Below are 17976 nucleotides of genomic sequence, written 5' to 3'. Positions count from 1 at the left end.
ATGAGGGGAGCACGAAGGCTCCGCAGAAGAAGAAAAGTTAGTAATACGTATGAGTATGATTTATGTATGACACATATAGGAGGACAGAGAGGAGTAGAGAGAAGCCCAGTGCACCATAGGAGATCCCCCAGCAGCCTAAGCCTATAGCAGCATATCTAAGGGCCAGCCTAAGCAGCCCTAACTATAAGCCTGATCAAAAAGGAAGATCTTTAGTCTGCTCTTATAGGTCGAGAGGGTGTCTGCATCCTGGACCGAAACTGGGAGATGGTTCCACGGGAGGGGAGCCTTAGAGCTGAAGTCTCTGGCTCCCAGTCGACTTTTAGAACTCTGGGAACCACCAGTAACCCTGCATCCTGGGAGCGAAGGGTTCTAGCTGAATAAAAGGGGACTATGAGCTCTGTCAGGTATGAAGGAGCCTGACTGTTGAGGACTTTGTATGTTAGAAGGAGAATTTTGAATTCTATTCTGAATTTGACAGGGAGCCAATGCAGAGAAGCCAGTACAGGAGAGACATGGTCTCTTCTACTAGTTCTCGTCAACACACGGGCAGCAGCATTTTGAACCAGCTGGAGAGTCTTTAGGGACCTACTGGTGCAGCCTGATAGGAGGGAATTGCAGTAATCCAGCCTGGAAGTGACAAAGGCATGGACTAGTTTTTCTGCATCTTTTTGAGACAGGATGTGTCTGATCTCAGCAATGTTTCACAAATGAAAGAAAGCAGTCCTAGAAATTTGCTTAATGTGGGCAATAAAGGACAGATCCTGATCAAAGAGAACTCCTAGGTTCCTTCGAGTTGTGCTGGGGGCCAAGGTAAGACCTTCCAGGGTCTAAGGGCAGAGGATGTTGTTATGATGCCATGTGAAGCCCTTTGAGAAAAACTGTTTGTGAAAACGGGCTATAAAAATAAAATTGCCTTGCCTTGCCCTTGCCTTGACTGTCCCATTTGATAAACTTGTAAAATGTCACGAGATAACTTCTGTTGTGATTTGGCGCTTTATAAATAAAATTGACTTGACTTGACTTGGAAGTTAGAATTTAATTTAAAGTAGAAAATTCTTCCCTCTTCAATCCTGTAATTCAGTGTTGTTAACTGTTTCAAACAAATTCTACTGTTCAACAGTTCTAGTGTTTCTAATGAAGCTGAATGTGCTCTCTTATACTTTCCTCAATTGTGTTTCTTTCATGTCCTCCTGAGATCAAAGACAGAATTCTAGGTACTGTCAAAGCCCTGATGACATTATCAGGAATTCTGACTTTGATCTGGAGACTCTGAAATCAGCTGATCTTATCCACATTCTAATTGTTCCTTTCCCTCTTTAGGAGTCATGGAGAATAGCAGTGTATATAATAATGTACATACAACCTTGCAGTATCTTTCCAAAGCTTTTGGTATTTCATCTTGTTTCTACTTGTAGTTTTAGTGTCTGGATCTTTTCTTTTTATATCCTGCTGTCTGCTCTTTGCTTTTGGAGCTTCCTTCCCAGCAACTACCAAGCCTCCTAGGTACTGTAGGAAACATGGTCAAGTTCTTCTCACTTTTCCAGTAACGTCCTGCTCACATTGATCGGTCTTCATTTTGACTCCTCCCACTGCCACAATGACCAGCCTTTATACACTTGGTGACTGGGGCCCTGGTTGCTGCAGGCCTCAACACCAGCCTGTGGTTGTGAGCAGGGAAGAACAGAACTAACAATATCTCACATGCAGGACCTGGGTCAGATCCCGGTGCCAGCTGGGGCACCACTTTAACCTTGACGCCCTGGAAGATCTTCTCCATGAACTCGCCTTTTTGGTTCCATCAAGGCCTGTGAGGATGGTGAAGAGTGATCCACAACCAGGCAGCACAGTCAGCAGCAGCCATTTTGTTCCACTAGAATCAAGTATGATAGTGAAAGACTGGTGAGTACTTGCTAACTAACACTTCCTGTTTTTATTGCTATTCTTCCATGAATGTGCTCATGTTGGCTTGTCCCCAACAAAAGTTTCAAAGCCATGATGACATCCTTCATTAACAATCAGACTTATTTTTTCTCTATTTGGACAAATAAGGTTTCAACTGACACGGCTGGCCAACGTCCTGGAGTTGATTCAGCCTGTAGAACCAGGTGCTGGTTCCTTCTTTTACCAGGCAGGAACGGGCACCAGATCCAAGGTCAGTAGGTGCAGATGTCTGCTTTGACTGGTAGGAGGAAAGAGAGCAGGAGAGCTGGTCAGAGACAAAGACGGATAATGAAGAAGGAGTGCTGTATTCTGCTAGCACATGCTAGTCACAGTCATAGATAATGAGTCTCAGCAGGTCAAGATTCATCACTTATCTCAGAAGATAATTGGACGTTCACTGGCAGACTATGAATGTTTGTAGGTCAGAGGTGAAAAGAGTACAAGTGCACCTGTTGTGTGTGATGGGGCACCAACATGCAAGAAGTTGTCATACATTTTGAGTGAAACAGTGTGAAAATTCAATTAAAAATTAAAATGATTTAATTCTGTGTTTAACTACCAGGCCTCTGGAATTCATTTGCCAAGAATTATTTAAATAACAATGAGGCCTCTGTAATTAAACCCAAGGAACAACTGATTACCTCACCATTGACTTCACACTGATAACCAGGAGGTAACGTGGTAGTCAGAGCAGCGATGCTCAGGTCTATGGACTCAGAGGAGGATTCTTCTTTTGGTCACAGGTTTGAAAATACCAATGGAAGAGAGAGGAGAGGCAGTTAGAGACCTGCCACACCTCTCCAGTGACCTGGGACATGATGGAAGTGGTGGGATTTTAACCCACGCCTCCTTTAGAGACTGGAGCCTAAATCCAGCGCCTTAGACCGCTCGGCCACACTACCTCACTGTGCAATTCAGCGAGTTGGTCTGCTAAAGGCATGTTGAAGAGGAAGTAACATCATGCTATAAAACTTATTCTGAAGGGGGACTCCTTCCCTCCACGGTCATGGGAAGTTATGACAGCGCCGCTCGAAGCAGCCAGGAAAGAAATGGTAAAAGGACTCAATTTGTACAGCGCCTTTCACCCTCAGCAGCACTCAAGGAGCTGAACAATGTCCTCTCATTCACACACACTCACACACTGATGCTGAAGGCTGCCATGCAAGGAGCCAATCTACTCATCGGGAGCAATTCGTGGTTCAGTATCTTACTCAAGGACACTTTGACATGGTCACCGGGGGAAATGAGGATCAAACCAGCCACCCTTTGGTTGACAGATGGCCATGCTACTCCTGAGTCATGTGACCTGGATAAGATGGTGAACTACAGCTGATCACCATACTAGCAAACCCCCTTTTGTTTGGTTTGGTTGTTGTTTGGTGACTGTGGATGGATACACAGGAGAAGTTGTGCATAAATTTGCGTTCCCTGTCCATTTGAATATATGCAGGAGTATGAGGTGGAAATAACACTTGTAGGAGAATGAGAGGTAAGTCTCAGCACTATGACCTGTGCTGACAGTAAAACATGTCAGCCCACATAACAAAGATGGCAGTCATCTGGGAAAGCAAGTACACCACACATACACATGGTACAGAGACGCCACACACAGACAGCCAAGGTCCAAGATAAGTGTAATCAGCAGAGGTGACAAGTAACGAAGTAGAAATACTTCGTTACTGTACTTAGGCAGATTTTTCAGGTATCCGACTTTACTTGAGTATTTATTTTTCTGACGACTTTTTACTTTTACTCCCGACATTGATACATCACAATATGTACTTTCTACTCCTTACATTTTAAAAACAGGCTCGTTACTTTTTTAACCTCCATAGATGACGACACAGCGTAAAAGACGTGACTAACGAGAGAGGGAAAGTCAACTAATGAAGAAGACGGAGGGACAGGTAACCGTGGGAAGGAGTCGAGTAAGTGAGTGGACAGTTAGGGAGAGAACCCAGAACAGCAGCGACATGGAGGCAAGAAATATTTCTTGCATGGAAGAAGGAAGTGAATCGGGCAGTATAGCCAATGGCGACGCTTCAGAAGATTCAGAGAAGCAAGACATTTCCCATCCATGGCCTTACTTAAGAGAATTATTCTATGTTGTCGGCTCCAAAAAGGACTCATGGCGAATGCAAATGTGTCTTGTGTCAACCTAAAAACCACAAGCTCCGTGCGCTCAAGAATTCTCCGTCAAATCTGAAAAAACACATACAGGTAAGGATGAATTTCTGTTGTTATCCTCATCTATTTAAGGATTTTTTGAGTCCGTTTTCTACATTAGCAACGCTGTTGGGGTACACATGTTTTAACACTAGCTAGTTCTCGGTTAAAAAAAAACAACAACCCAATAACCCCCAGTTTATTACTACTGTGGCTGTGCCATTGATGTGAGACATTACTTTTCAGGGCCATCTACCAGAAAGGTTTAGGCGTTGAATGGTAGTTTGGGTTAAAATAAATACATTTTCTGCTAGAAAAGGGCATCTATGCTGAGAGCCCTGAAGGCTTGTGTGCCACTATTTGTGGACTCCCCATTAAACCTGTTAAACATTTATATAACAACCGTAATTCTGTCAGGTTAACCACGTGACCAAATGTCTTGTGTGTGTGTCTGTGTCTCATATGTGTGTATTGTCAATCCCAGAAAAAGCACGTAAATCCCCTGGAGAGATACAAAAACCTCACTGCACCTACTTTGAAGAGGAAGTCCACCTCAGATGAAGGCCCATCCAAGCAGCTTAAACTGTGGGAAACCAAAAGAGTGTCACAGAGAAGTGTGGATGAAGCCATACTGAACTTTGTCATTCAAGGTCTGCACCCTCTCAGTATTGTCCAACAGCAGGGTTTTAAAACTCTAGTCCACCACCTGCAACCGGATGTGGTTGTAATGTCCCGAGGCACCATGAAAAACAAAATTGAGACAGTAACACTGGAAATGAAGAAGAATCTCAAGGCTGCTATGAGTGAGGTCGAATTCATTGCTACCACTACTGATTGCTGGACAGCACACAGACGGAGTTTCCTCGGAGTCACAGCACACTGGATAGAACCTGAAACAATGGGGAGATGCTCTGCTGCATTAGCATGTAAACAGCTCAAAGGGTCACACACATTTTCTGCACTTGCTGGTGCCCTAAATAACATTCCGAGTACAACATCGGTGACAAGATTGTGCGTACAACCACTGACAATGGTTTCAATTTTATCAAAGCTTTTCGAGTCTATGGAGAGCTGGATGAAAATAATAACCAGATTCCAGCAGAAGAGGCAAGGCCAAGTGAATCAGCAGAAAGAGAGAACAGTGAAGGAGAGGAAGAGGAGGAAAACACTGACCATCTTGAGTTTGTTGAAGCAGGAACCTTGTTGGAAGAAGATGATGGCCTGGAATACCAACTGCCAAGGCATCATCGCTGTGCCTGTCACCTTCTGAACCTGGTGTCTACAGTTGATGTTTCAGAGGCAAATTCCAATGCCATCTACAAGCAAATCTCTCGTTCAACATTTTCAAAGTGCTGGAGTCTATGGAACAAAAGTGGAAGATCCACTACAACTGCTGTGATAATTGAAGAAAAATGCAAACTCCAACTCTTGAGGCCGAATGAGACGAGGTGGAATTCTCTTTTCCTGGCCGTGGAAAGGATTGTGAGGATCATGAGAGAACAAGGAGAAGGAGCCGTTACAGCTGTGTGCGGTGTGCTAAAAATTCCAGTGTTAGTAGCTTACATTTTCACACCTTAGCGACTGCTATTAATTAGTTAATATTGATTCCTTTACACGTCTGCATGTGCACAATATACAAAAGTCATATGTTATATTTTTGACTTTTTATAACCACCATTATGTTGTGTTTTAAACATTGTGTCCTGATAGGCTCACTCCTGCTGAGATTGCTTTTCTCGCAGAATATGTGAAGACAATGAGCCCATTTGCAAAGGCGGTTAATGTTCTTCAGGGAGAGGCCAGTGTGCAGATGGGATGGCTTGTACCCACAATAACACTTCTCAAGACTAAGCTACGGAACCTTCGACTTTCCTCCAAGTTCTGTGTGCCTTTAGTAGATGCTCTTCAAGCAGGGCTTGACAGGCGATTTGGGAAGATGCTTGCTGATCCAGAGCTGATTGCTGCGGCCATTCTCGTCCCCAAATTCAAGACATGCTGGACAAGTGATGACTACACCCTAAAACTTGGTATGTATTAAAACATTTGCTAATGAGATAATGGGGAACATTTTTGAAGATGAATTATTCATAACATACTGGCTAATTGTCATACAGTAACAATTGAAAGTCACATTCACTTTCAACAAATAACAATCCAATGCTAAAAGTGCTGATATTTTTTAAAAAATCCTTTTAAAAAGGTAGTTTTGTGTTCTTTAGGCCTGGACTTCATCAAAAGTCATCTGAAGGAGCAGCCTACGGTGCATCCGAGTGACACTTCCCATTCTTCAGAGGAGGAAGACTTCTTTTCCCCCATCAAGCAGGGACATGTTCAACAAAACTCCAAGCAGCTCGATTCCTACATGGCATGCCCAGATGATACCATGGATGTCCTGAAATCTTTCCCAGCAGTCTGCAACTTATCACTGAAGCTCAACACACCCCTTCCTGCCTCAGCAGCATGTGAGAGGCTTTTTAGCACTGCAGGACTGATTTTCAGACCCAAAAGGGCATGCCTTGATTCAAAGAACTTTGAGAACCAGCTTCTGCTGAGGCTGAATAAAAGATTTTGGTAGTCTTGTAGAGATGAGTGAATTTCTCACAAAAGAAAAACAGACTTGATTAGACTTGAAGTTTCCATGTTGATCATAATGTTTCAAGCTCTTTTGCTGAAATGGAAGTCTGGGTTTGCATATTGCTGTAAAGTAAGGCATCAAACTGCTAGTTTTTCGATAAGTAGATACACATTCTGTTAAAAGTAACTCATGGTTCGGTGAGTACTTAGACTTGTGTTACATACAGCTGACATAATTTCACAGTGTGATAACAGTGTAATAAATTCCATGGGTTCATATTCATTCCTTGGTTACATCTGTTGTAGAGATATATGACAGAAGCAGTTGATTTGTTTTATTGTAAACAACAGAGCAAAACAGGAGAACCTGATTAATCTGTTATATGTTAAGCTAAAATATGTATTGTTTACTTTAAAGTCATAATCCACTTTGGATGCATTCATTGCCTTGTGTGTATAATGCTTGTACCCATTACATATGTGTTGTGGGGGCCATAGTTCAGTGTGTTTTCAATACAGAGAAAAGGAAAAGGGTAGAAAATGACATTAATCTTTCGTTATTTACGTGTAAACATCCAATTTGGCTTACTGGTCATAACTATTACTATTACGTTTTCTGACTTGTCTTCTGACTTTTTTCATTTTACAAAATGATCAATGGATGTATTGTGTTTCATTGATGGCAAAAAGTTATTTTTACTTTTTTACTTAAGTACATTTCAGAGCCTGTACTTTCTTACTTTTACTTGAGTAAAGGAGTTGAATCAGTACTTCTACTTTTACCAGAGTATTTTTTTACACAAGTAGCTGTACTTCTACTTAAGTACAGAATATAAATACTTTTGCCACCTCTGGTAATCGGGGAATGTCCCATTCCTTTCTGGTCCTTGAAGATAGTGTAAAGGCCATCACATCACATGAACACATACACACACACAGCCTGAATACAGTATAAAAGGGTATGTCATATTCTGTATCAGTGGGAAGACATCTTTAACTGCACTGCAGGTAGGGATCGTCGCTAAGAATAAAGAGATCTCCCATCTGGCACCTGAGACTCAGTCCTCTGATTCCTCTCATCTAATATTTTCCACCACGACATACTGTTTATTTTTGTTATTATTGAAGAACTGTTTACACTCCCTTACAGGTAAAGAAAATGGATGGCTGGATGGAAGTCCCCCAACTGTGGTTGTTCTGAAACTCTTCTCCTCAACCACTGCTGAGTTGACACTCTGAGATGGGAAACTCTGAGGATCTGGTTCCAGAACAGCTGATCTGAGTTGCTTCAATCAACTGTGAGTACGTTCACCTTGAGTTGCACACGTGCACAACCACGACAAAATGCCATCATCAATGGAGCCCCGATACCACGAGTCACCATGACAACCACAAACAAACTGAAAAGTTATTTCATGCCAATGGAGTTGGAGCACCACTGCAGCAGCGAGAATCGGCATGGGAGAAAAGTGCTACCTGAGTCAAGGCAGAAGTTTGAATGTACTTTTCCATTGATTTAACATTTAGCTGAAAGAGGTTGTAGCTTACATTTCTAGATATAAAAAGGAATAAAATCTGATTTTCATTCAGGTGCCATCCAACAGGGGAGGAGCGGACATGCAAGGAGTTAAAAATGAAACATAAAAACACCTTTCAAAAGGTAAGGCGTATTTTGCTGGGCAATGATTGTACCTCACTTTGATTTTATGTTTTTAAATATACTTAAGCTATGAAGTAAATATGAATTCAGTGGCTACTTCAAGTATTGATTTAAACCCCTAAAAAATGTTGTTTTAACATCACTTGATACCCACTTAGTAGATTGTACATCATACTATGTTGACACATTTTTATTGACATCATATGAAAAGTGACGTTGTGTAAACGAACAAAACAAAATCTACTAATAGAACAAAAGATTAGCATTTGAGGCCTGCCTCACCAACAGAAGGAAGGCATGGCCCGGAAAACAGGTGGAGGGCTGCCACCCCCAGCTCTGATGGAGGCTAAGGAGCTGGCTCTCCACCCAAACCATGAACCACTGGGGGCTAAGGAAGCTCATCTGAGCCTGTCACCCCCCCCCCCCCCCCCCCAGGGCACTCGTGCCTACATAAGATGTAAGTATACACTTGTGTCTTTAAAAACTAAAACTTATGTATAAAACTTATGACATATAAAATCTCCACCCCCCAACAATGGTGGATGGTGTCATCTGCCTTGTTGAGCCTCCCACTGAAACAATTGAGCACCTGTTTCCTGTTGAAATGTTGCAGTGTGCAGCTGAGGCTCTCTGGCAGTGGCACAAGGAGCCACAATGGCAGAACCTGGACCCTCCTGGAGGAGAACCACAGGTGAGTGCCTTCTTGGCTCCAGATTGATGGAAATCAAGTGTCTGAGGCTGTCAGCAGCCATTAAGTTGATCTGGATGGGCACTGGTATTTTTTCTTGCTGCAGCTCAGGAGTGATTCAGGAGAATAGTTTCAGAACAGCCAAGGTTGGGGACTGGAATTTTAAAACTTCACCTGGAACCAGACAACCTTGGGAGGTAAACCTCAAATCATAGCCACTCAGATGCAGCAGCAGAAAGAAGCTGTCATCTACCCTGACAGTCAGAGCATCAAGTCAAGAAAACATCAACCATCTTGTAGTTCCAAACCTTCACCTGTCAGATTCAGCTACTTATTATTGTGGGACTTTATATTTGAAAACAAAAGGGAATTTGGACAAAGAGTTTTCCTTCAAGTCCAAACATCGTCCAGCCTCCAACCAGAGGTCCATCAGTTATCATGGGAGCCACATGTGGAGTCTGGATTCTTTTCTAGAATGTGACGGCAATGACAGTCCTGCCAAGTGACACCACTGACATGAATGGGTGACTTCAGTCACATGACTGGATGACAGTGTAGATGCCAATGTAGAGGTTGGGGAAATAGTCTCTGAGAATCTAGCTTGAACTAACGCCCTCCTTGTTTTTCAAAAACCCAAACAGCGACCATCAGTCTCCCTCCAATCCTGTACTTGGGTTCAATGTTGCTGTTCCATTTTGCAGCAGTAGGTGTTGCTGTGATACCAGATTCAGTTCAAGATTCCCAGCTCCAGCTCATGTTGGTGACCTCAGTGGCAGGGTAAAATGGCGCTTCAGTGGATCATGTGGATCAACTCATGTCTGTCCTCACTGCTCCACAGGTCTGTCAAATGTTCTGTAAAATAGTTTGACCTACAGCAGAGATGCTAGATTAGGAGTTGATGGGAGTTGTTGCAGATACCAGTGTCCTAAGTCTAGGCTTGAACCTAGTTTGTGCAGTTATTTGTCAAGCTAGCAGCGATTCTTTTCACTGCCAAGCTAAAGTGACTTCTGTCAACAAAAGGTAAACATACTAAAGGATATTTCTACTGTCAGTTCAAGATTTTTATCAAGCTCCTTTTTCATAGCTTCAACCTTCCTCTTGTGTTAGCTTTCTGTTCCCATCTCTTATGTTAACAGGTCAGTTTTGACCCACGTCTTCAATCAGCTGTAAAATAAACTAAAAACAATTTTCTACCATCCAAGTTGTTTCCTATCTCTTGGTTACCTTGTTAGGCTTCCTTATCCATGGACATATTGATTTGAATATTTTGTTGTGGGCCTCTGGACCTTTTTTAGTCAGTAGAACAAGCCAGAACCCAAAATATGAATTTGCAAGGTCAAACAAACAACAACCAGTCAAGCAAATCAAACCAACAGAAACCAACAACTGGTTCCAAAACCAGTAAAAAACAAAAACAGAGGAAAAGTCTCTGTGTGCAAGAACATACATGTGTATGTGTGTGTGTTTAGATGCGTGTGTCAAAAACTGACACACTTTTTTTTGGACAACATGAGCCAACAGTGGTGGTGTCTGTAAAAGAGGTGGAGCTCTGTCCTTCACCTGCAAGATTTCAGCAGGCAGCTCAGGTCTAGTTTTCTTCTCTGTGCCACCATGATAAGTTTCCTCCTGAGAAGTTCTTGTCCAAGGTCATAGCTGGTAAAAGAATTGTCACAGTGATATTGGGACCCTGCAGTCCAGTCGTCGTATCCATGGCAGAGTGAGGAACTTCTTGGGCTTGGTGGCTGCGGAGTGGGACCTCGATGTGTCACGGACAAACTTAGAGGAGGACAAATGGAACAAAAATGAAATGATTCCACTCACTGAAGATGGAATGAAGCTTCATAAAGTGTTGAAGTCCAAAGGGGAGAAGAAAAGAGAGCAGCTGTTGGTAGGACCGAACCCTGCAGCATAGAAGATACTCAGGGAGTGCCTTCTTTCCCAAATCATTCTTTTCAACCGAAGAGGCAGCAAAAATGCTTCTGCAAGACGTACAGAAACTAAGCCAAACAGGCACCAAATGAAGATGTCATGCAGTGCCTGTCAAAACTGGAACAAGAGGCACAAAAAAGTCAATGGGAGATGTCCTTTGAACAAGGTGAAGACAAACAGGATGCATGAATGCTTTCTTAATTAATGGTTTAGTTATCCATCGTCATCTTCCGCTTATTCATACACATTAAGGGTCGCGGGGGGCTGGAGCCTATCCCAGCGTAAACGGGCGAGAGGCACGGTTCACCCTGGACAGGTCGCCAGTCCATCGCAGGGCCAACATAGAGAGACGAACAACCTTTCACACTCACATTCATACCTACGGTCAATTTAGAGAATCCGATCAGCCTAGTCACAAAATGCATGTTTTTGGATGGTGGGAAGAAGCCAGAGTACCCAGAGAGAACCCACGTAGACACGGGGAGAACATGCAAACTCCACACAGAAAGATCCCGTGCCCGAGCCGGGACTCGAACCCGGAACCTTCTTGTTGGGAGGCCACAGTGCTAACCACTGCACTCCCTGTGTCTGTGTGGGTTCTCTGGTACTCCAGCTTCCTCCCACAGTGCAAAGACATCAAGAGAGGACGAGGCTGATTGATACTCTAAATTGAATGTGAGTGTGTCTGTCTCTATGTGTTGGCCCTGCAACAGACTGGCGACCTGTCCAGGGTGAACCCTGCCTCTCGCCTGTAGCCACTGGGATAGGCTCCAGCCACCCCCCCTGCGACCCTTAATAGGAGTAAGCGGAAGACGATGGATGGATGGAAACTCGCACCCTAATGTACACACACACACAAACACACACGTGTATAAACATGATGTTCCGAATGTTTCACTCTCTGTGGTTGTCCAGCTTTCCTTGCCTCTTCACTGTCATTGTCAGAACTCTGAGCAATCTTACTCTCTAGGTGATGTGCCTGTGTGATGGATGATTGCTGTCTGTTCAACCAGCTTCATTTGTTGATATCTGAGAAGTACTGAAGACAGCAAAGTGTGCTGATTGGCCAACAACCCCACACAAGTCAAAGGTCACTGCTCTGAGGCGGACCAGTTTACTTTAACAGTGTTGACACCATCCACTGCTGGCGCTCTCTTCAGTGCTTCTTGTTTCTGCCCTTTGTGTGTGAGCTCCTGGAACAGCTGGTCCGGCTCTCTCCCTTTTCTTTTCTATTCCACGAATTTTTTATGTTTTGTTGATTTTTTTTCACTTTAAACAGATCTTCTGGTCTTTCCTCACAACAACTTTTCCTTAAGCAAAGTTTTTTGATACACAGAGTTGAACGTGCCTCTCGTTTTTGTTGGTGAAGGCATCGTATAAGATGCATAAAATCACACCATGAAGTAGGCTAATGAATAATAAATCAAATTTGAAAATGCTTTATTTTAAGATATAAAATATCTTATGAATATCTGGAGCTTCATTCCAGCAGCAGACCTCCTCAGGTGATGGAATTTATATTTGACATGTTTACCCATTAAATGAGACACATTTGCAGTCCATTGAAATCTACTTGTGTTCATGGTGAGTTGATTTAAAAACATGAGCTGACAGAATCTACGTTTAGGTAGGAACCACCATATCCAGGTGCCTGGACCTTTTTGGAGTCAGAGCCATCAAAGTAGCAGACGAAGCTAGCAGAAATTAGCATTGAGAAGAAACTGGATACCTGGAGCCTACTTTTGGGTCTAGTCAAGTGATAGCAAAATAATATGACATTGTTGTCAGCCTGCTCAACACTGATCAAATACCACCCTATTGCATTGTGGGAAATTTCTGCTTGGCTTGTATTCTGCCCTCACTGCTTCCCCAGCGCAGCTATGCAGATAGCGAACACATCCAGAGCTGTTGACACGTGAACGTCATTCTAGGATTTTATTCACAGGCCCACAGAAGGACACAGTAAAAACTGTAACAAAAGATAAATCACAATTATTAGACTTGCATTTACCATCATTATGAGAGGAACAAACACAAAATATACAGGTAGAATTAACCAAGAAACAAATGAGAGCCAATAAGCCTAGCCAAGTCAACCACAGATGCTAACTAGGTGTTTGCCTAGGTGTTAGCATGCTAAACTAGCGCCGTAAAAATACGTTTTTTTTTGTTTTGTTTTGTCTTAAATATATAACATTCCCACACGTCACGGCATAAATGAATAAACTTACGAGCTGTGTTCATGGAAGATGTCAAGGGCTTCAAATCTGTAATAATGATGCAATAAATGTCGGGAAAATAACAAAATGTGGCGGACTTTTCACTTCCGGTCACTCGTTCCCCCCCACTTCCTGTCTGACCCTTCAAATCAAAAGCATGCTCAAACAACCAAAGACGTTGGAAATTGACAAAATCAGCTCCTCAAGAAACCAAAAGGCTCTGAAACACTGCAAGAGCCAGAACACTCCCCGCCTGACATCAGTAGATGTCATAATTCAAACTTATTTAGTACCAGACAGAAGAAGAACCATATCTGTAATTGGTCGCAGGTAAGATTTGCAAACATCTGCCCTCCTGATCCTTCCGTCACTGCTGGGGTAAGTCTTTACCACAACCCCCATGGGCCAGTCGTTCCTGTGGTGCTTGTGAATCCTTCAAAAGGACGACATCGCCGTCCTGAAGGTTTGGTCGTGTCGAACACCATTTTCGACGGCCTTGCAGTGTGGAGAGGTATTCCTTCCTCCAACAATGCCAAAAAGAATTGGTGAGGTGCTGTACTCGTCTCCACTGTCATTTGTAGAGATCCTTTTCCTCAAAATTCCCCTCCGGAGTAGGTGACACCCCAAGCTTCTGTGTAAGAAGCGACGCTGGTGTGAGAATGATTGGGGAGTCTGGGTCACTTGAAACTGGAAGCAGTGGGCATGCATTCATGATAGCTGCTACTTCACACATGAATGTCGTGAGAACCTCATGCGTGAGGCGTTGAGGTCAGATGCCAGACAACATAGAGTCCAGGATCCTGCGTGCAATTCCAATCATCCGTTCCCAACTCCCTCCCATGTGAGAAGAATGGGGTGCATTGAACACCCAGGTGCAGCCACTGTCTCGAAGGAAAGCTTTCATGCTTGGCTCAGTGGCAGTCTTTGAACTGAGTCCAAGCTCCTTGGAGGCGGCAACAAAATTAGTGCCACAGTCAGATCTGAATTGCTTTGCGACCTAACAGAAAAGAATCTACGCAGAGCATTAATAGAACAGGAAGTGTCCATAGACTCCAGCACCTCCAAATGGACAGCTCTTGTGCTGAGGCAGGTGAACAGCATTGCCCACCGTTTGCTGCTCGCAAGTCCTCCTCTTGTCCTACGCGAGGTGATTGACCATGGCCCAAACACATCTACACCCACATATGAGAAGGGTGGTTCGCTGCTCAAGCGATCTGGGGGCAAATCTGCCATTTTCTGGGTCAGTGTTACTCCCTTAAGCCTGCGACAAATCACACAGGAATGAATAAGGCTGCTTATTGGTCGTTTTCCACCAATGATCCAAATTCCTGCTGACCTTAAGGCACCTTCGGTGAAATGACGCCCCTGGTGTTGAACCTTTATGTGGTGATGTCATATCAACAGATTGGTCACGTGGTGTCGCCGAGGCATAATGACCGGGTTCTTCTCTTCACGTTGAAGGTCTGATTGTGTGAGCCTTCCCCAACCCTTAACTGGTTGGTTTTGTCAAGATAGGGGCAAAGCTTCACAAGAGGGCTGCCTCTGGGGAGGTCTTTATTATTCTTGATTAGCTTCAGCTCCTCTGGAAATGCGTCATGCTGGACAGCCTTTAGGATGGCCTGCTTAGCTTTGTCAAATTCTGCGATGGCAAGTTCATCACACATGTGCCAACCCTTGCAGGTCTTGCTCTCTCCCTGGGTGAAGGTATGGGCAATGTGGACTAGTCTCGCAACTGCCTTGGTGAGTGATTTCCAGCTTGAGAAGAGGGCCAGGTTTTCTGTGTTTAAGCAAGTATGTGATGTCTGAGACGCTGATGTAAGCAAAGGTCGTACCTCCGCATCAATCTCTGGATCCACTAAATTGAAGGAGGTCGGGTTTGGTAGGATGCTTTGAGCGGGTCTGAGCAGAAAGCTAGGTCCTCTCAGCCATGTACTGGAGGCCAAATTAGCGGCTGAGAGAGATCTTGATCCATGGTCCGCTGGATTCTGATCGGAGGGTACATAGCTTCATTGTTCCGGACGAGATTCCTGTCGGATTTTCTGAACCCTGTTGCTTACATACACATGGAACCTCCTGGTCTCATTGTGTATGTAGCCGAGAACGACTTTGCTGTCGGAGAAGAACCATGTGCTGTCAAACTGAATGTCCACCTCGTCTCTGATCATTCTTGCAACATCAACTGCGAGGACTGCAGCACACAACTCAAGCCTTGGGATGCTTGGTTCAGGTTTTGGAGCAAGCCTGGCCTTCCCAAACAAAAATGCAACCTCCACCTGACCCTCACTGTTAGTGGTCTTCAAGTAAGCCACTGCAGCTATGGCTTGTGTAGAAGCATCACAAAAAATGCAAACCGCCTTCTGCCGTGCTTCTTCAAGAGAGGTGGTCGTGTATGGTCTTGGAATTTTAATGAGCTCCAGGTACTTTAAAGAGTCCCTCCATTTCTGCCCTATTCCGAGCTGTGCCTCCCACCCACAGTTCTCTTTGGTTAGTTCTCTCAGCAGAGCCCTGCCTTGGATACTATCTGGTACTACAAATCCAAGGGGATCGAAGAGACTGTTTATTGTCGACAAGACTCCTCTCCTGGTATAGGGTTTGACTGTTTCTGAAACTTGAAACGTAAACACATCTGCCGCAATATCCCAACTGATTCCTAAACTTCTTTGAAGGGGTGGGAACTCATTATTGAAGTCCAGATCCTTCAATCCAACTGCAAGGTCTTCTCCAGGGAAAGCCATCATGACTTCTGAGCAGTTGGAGGTAATCTTGCACAACCTCAAATTGGAGGCAGCGAGCAGCTCTTCAGTCTCCCACAGCAATGCGATGGCCTGAGTTGCACCGGAGACCGATTTCAGGCCATCATCAACATAGAAATGTCTTTCAACAAATCGTCTGGCTTCATGGCCCTGAGGATCGTTGCACTGGTGTGCTGCCTTCCGAAGGCCAAAGATTGCAACAGCTGGCAAAGGACTGTTGCCAAACACGTGTACACACATCCTGTACTCAACTATGTCTTCGTCTGGGTTATTATTGCGATGCCACTGGAAACAAAGGAAATTCCTGTGGTCCTAGTGTACCAGAAAGCAGTGAAACATCTGCTCTATATCCGCCGTTACTGCCACCAACTCCTCTCGGAAGCGAAGAAGCACTCCAACCAAACTGTTATTCATGTTTGGGCCTGTGAGCAACACATCATTCAAAGACACCCCATGGTGTTTCGCACTAGAGTCAAATACCACCCTTATTTTGCCCGGCTTCTGAGGGTGGTATACGCCAAAGAATGGGAGATACCAACATTCTTCACCCGCTCTTATGGATGGAGGTAACTCTGCGTGACCCTTATCAAACAGCTTCTGCATAAACTCCATGAAATGTTCCTTCATTTCTGGACGTTTCCTCAGCGTGCGGCACAATGAGTTGAGGCGTGAAACTGCTAGGCCTCTGTTATTAGGAAGGCGGCACCTCGGAGAGCGGAAGGGTAGGGGAGCCACCCAGCTGTTAGAATCATCCTGGTAGAAACCCTTTTCCATGAGCTGCAGGAAGGCTCTGTCCTCCAGAGAAGGTGCTAGCATCTCATCCCTCTCGTTGTAGCAAAAGACAGATTTTTCTATAGCGTCGATCTGTACTGGGCTGTACGCATCACATGGGTGACTCTGTGGCTGGAAATGTTCCATCCATCCATCCATCGTCATCTTCCGCTTAGTCCTACACATTAAGGGTCGCGGGGGGGCTGGAGCCTATCTCAGCATCTACGGGCGAGAGGCGGGGTATACCCTGGACAGGTCGCCAGTCCATCGCAGGGCCAACATAGAGAGACGAACAACCATTCACACTCACATTCATACCTACGGTCAATTTAGAGTATTCAATCAGCCTAGTCCCCAATTGCATGTTTTTGGACTGTGGGAGGAAGCCGGAGTACCAGGAGAGAACCCACGCAGACACGGGGAGAACATGCAAACTCCACACAGAAAGATCCCGTGCCCGAGCCGGGACTCGAACCCGGAACCTTCTTGCTGTGAGGCCACAGTGCTAACCACTGCACCACCGTGCAGCCCCTGTAAATGTTCCTTCACTTTGAAACTGTTCTGACAAGGCAAAAAGAAGCTTGGACGGCCGTTTTCCAAGACATTTGTTCTGAAAACCTTCACTGACGTAGGCCTGTGTGCTCCCCCATGACAAACTTCGCCCACGATGACCCATCCTAGTGCTAGTCTTTGTGCGAAGGACACGTTCACAGGTCCATTACACTGCTCCTGTACCTTGTGTACTTGAATGATGTCTCGTCCAAGTAACAAGAGGATGTTAGCCTCTGGGTCAAGGGGTGGGATCTTGTCTGCCAGATGTTTGAGGTGTGCATGGCTACGAGCAACATTCGGAGTGGGAATTTCATTCCGGTTATCAGGGAGGGCGTTGCACTCTATTATGGTGGGTAGGTGTAGGCTCGACTGACCATCAAACGACTCGATGATGAAGTTGCTGGCCCTACGGCCTGAGGTTTCAGACACCCCAGTACACCTCTTGAGTGTGTAAGGAGCTGCGTTGTCTGTTGAAATGCTGAAGGCGTCGAAGAATGCAGACTTTGCCAAAGATTTGTTGCTTTGGTCATCCATGATTGCATATGCCTTGATTTTCTTGTTGGGCTGCTCTTTTGGATACACGGTAACCAAGCATATCTTAGAGCAGGACTGACCCCCATTATGACTGCCACACACCTGAGTGCACGTAGATGTAGCCTCCTCCGTACCATTGTCTGTGTTGTTCTCCCCGCCGTGGTCTGAGATTGGTCTAGCGTTCTCTGA

General features: G+C 44.6%; 1 protein-coding gene, 1 long non-coding RNA gene and 1 other non-coding gene across 4 annotated transcripts; 2 read left to right on the top strand and 1 right to left on the bottom strand.

The window, feature by feature from the left end:
* Positions 1-1350: 1350 nt before the first annotated feature.
* On the top strand, positions 1351-2354 carry LOC147254505 (uncharacterized). 2 transcript variants are annotated; one of them, XR_015118060.1, is made up of 3 exons: positions 1351-1503; positions 1708-1899; positions 2050-2354. It is a non-coding gene; the product is annotated as an uncharacterized LOC147254505 (long non-coding RNA). The 2 variants fall into 2 exon arrangements; XR_015118059.1 differs by having other exon boundaries at positions 1606-1899.
* A 406-nt stretch (positions 2355-2760) lies between these two features.
* trnal-uag (transfer RNA leucine (anticodon UAG)) lies at positions 2761-2843 on the bottom strand. Its single transcript has one exon. It is a non-coding gene; the product is annotated as a tRNA-Leu (tRNA).
* Positions 2844-3463: 620 nt separating this feature from the next.
* Positions 3464-14462, top strand: LOC147254503 (zinc finger BED domain-containing protein 4-like). The gene is made up of 9 exons (XM_086216031.1): positions 3464-4161; positions 4592-5033; positions 5159-5657; positions 5818-6134; positions 6327-6569; positions 8286-8341; positions 10723-10917; positions 13508-13688; positions 14182-14462. Exons 1-9 carry the CDS (start codon positions 4045-4047, stop codon positions 14460-14462), a joined length of 2331 nt encoding a protein of 776 aa, XP_086072157.1. The 5' UTR covers positions 3464-4044.
* Positions 14463-17976: the final 3514 nt, after the last annotated feature.

Source organism: Aulostomus chinensis, chromosome 10 (genome assembly GCF_037954235.1).
Source record: "Aulostomus chinensis isolate RoL2024-O1b breed Wild chromosome 10, RoL_Achi_v1.0, whole genome shotgun sequence".
Lineage (NCBI taxonomy): Eukaryota > Metazoa > Chordata > Actinopteri > Syngnathiformes > Aulostomidae > Aulostomus > Aulostomus chinensis.
This window is presented reverse-complemented; position numbering and strand designations above follow the sequence as displayed.

Bases quoted from the DNA above. Each gene is read 5' to 3' on its own strand.
- LOC147254503 (XM_086216031.1), top strand. From the start codon at position 4,045: ATGTTGTCGGCTCCAAAAAGGACTCATGGCGAATGCAAATGTGTCTTG. The intron at 6,570-8,285 runs GTGAGAGGCTTT...GCCATCCAACAG, and splicing joins CCTTCCTGCCTCAGCAGCAT to GGGAGGAGCGGACATGCAAG. The intron at 8,342-10,722 runs GTAAGGCGTATT...GGGACCCTGCAG, and splicing joins ATAAAAACACCTTTCAAAAG to TCCAGTCGTCGTATCCATGG.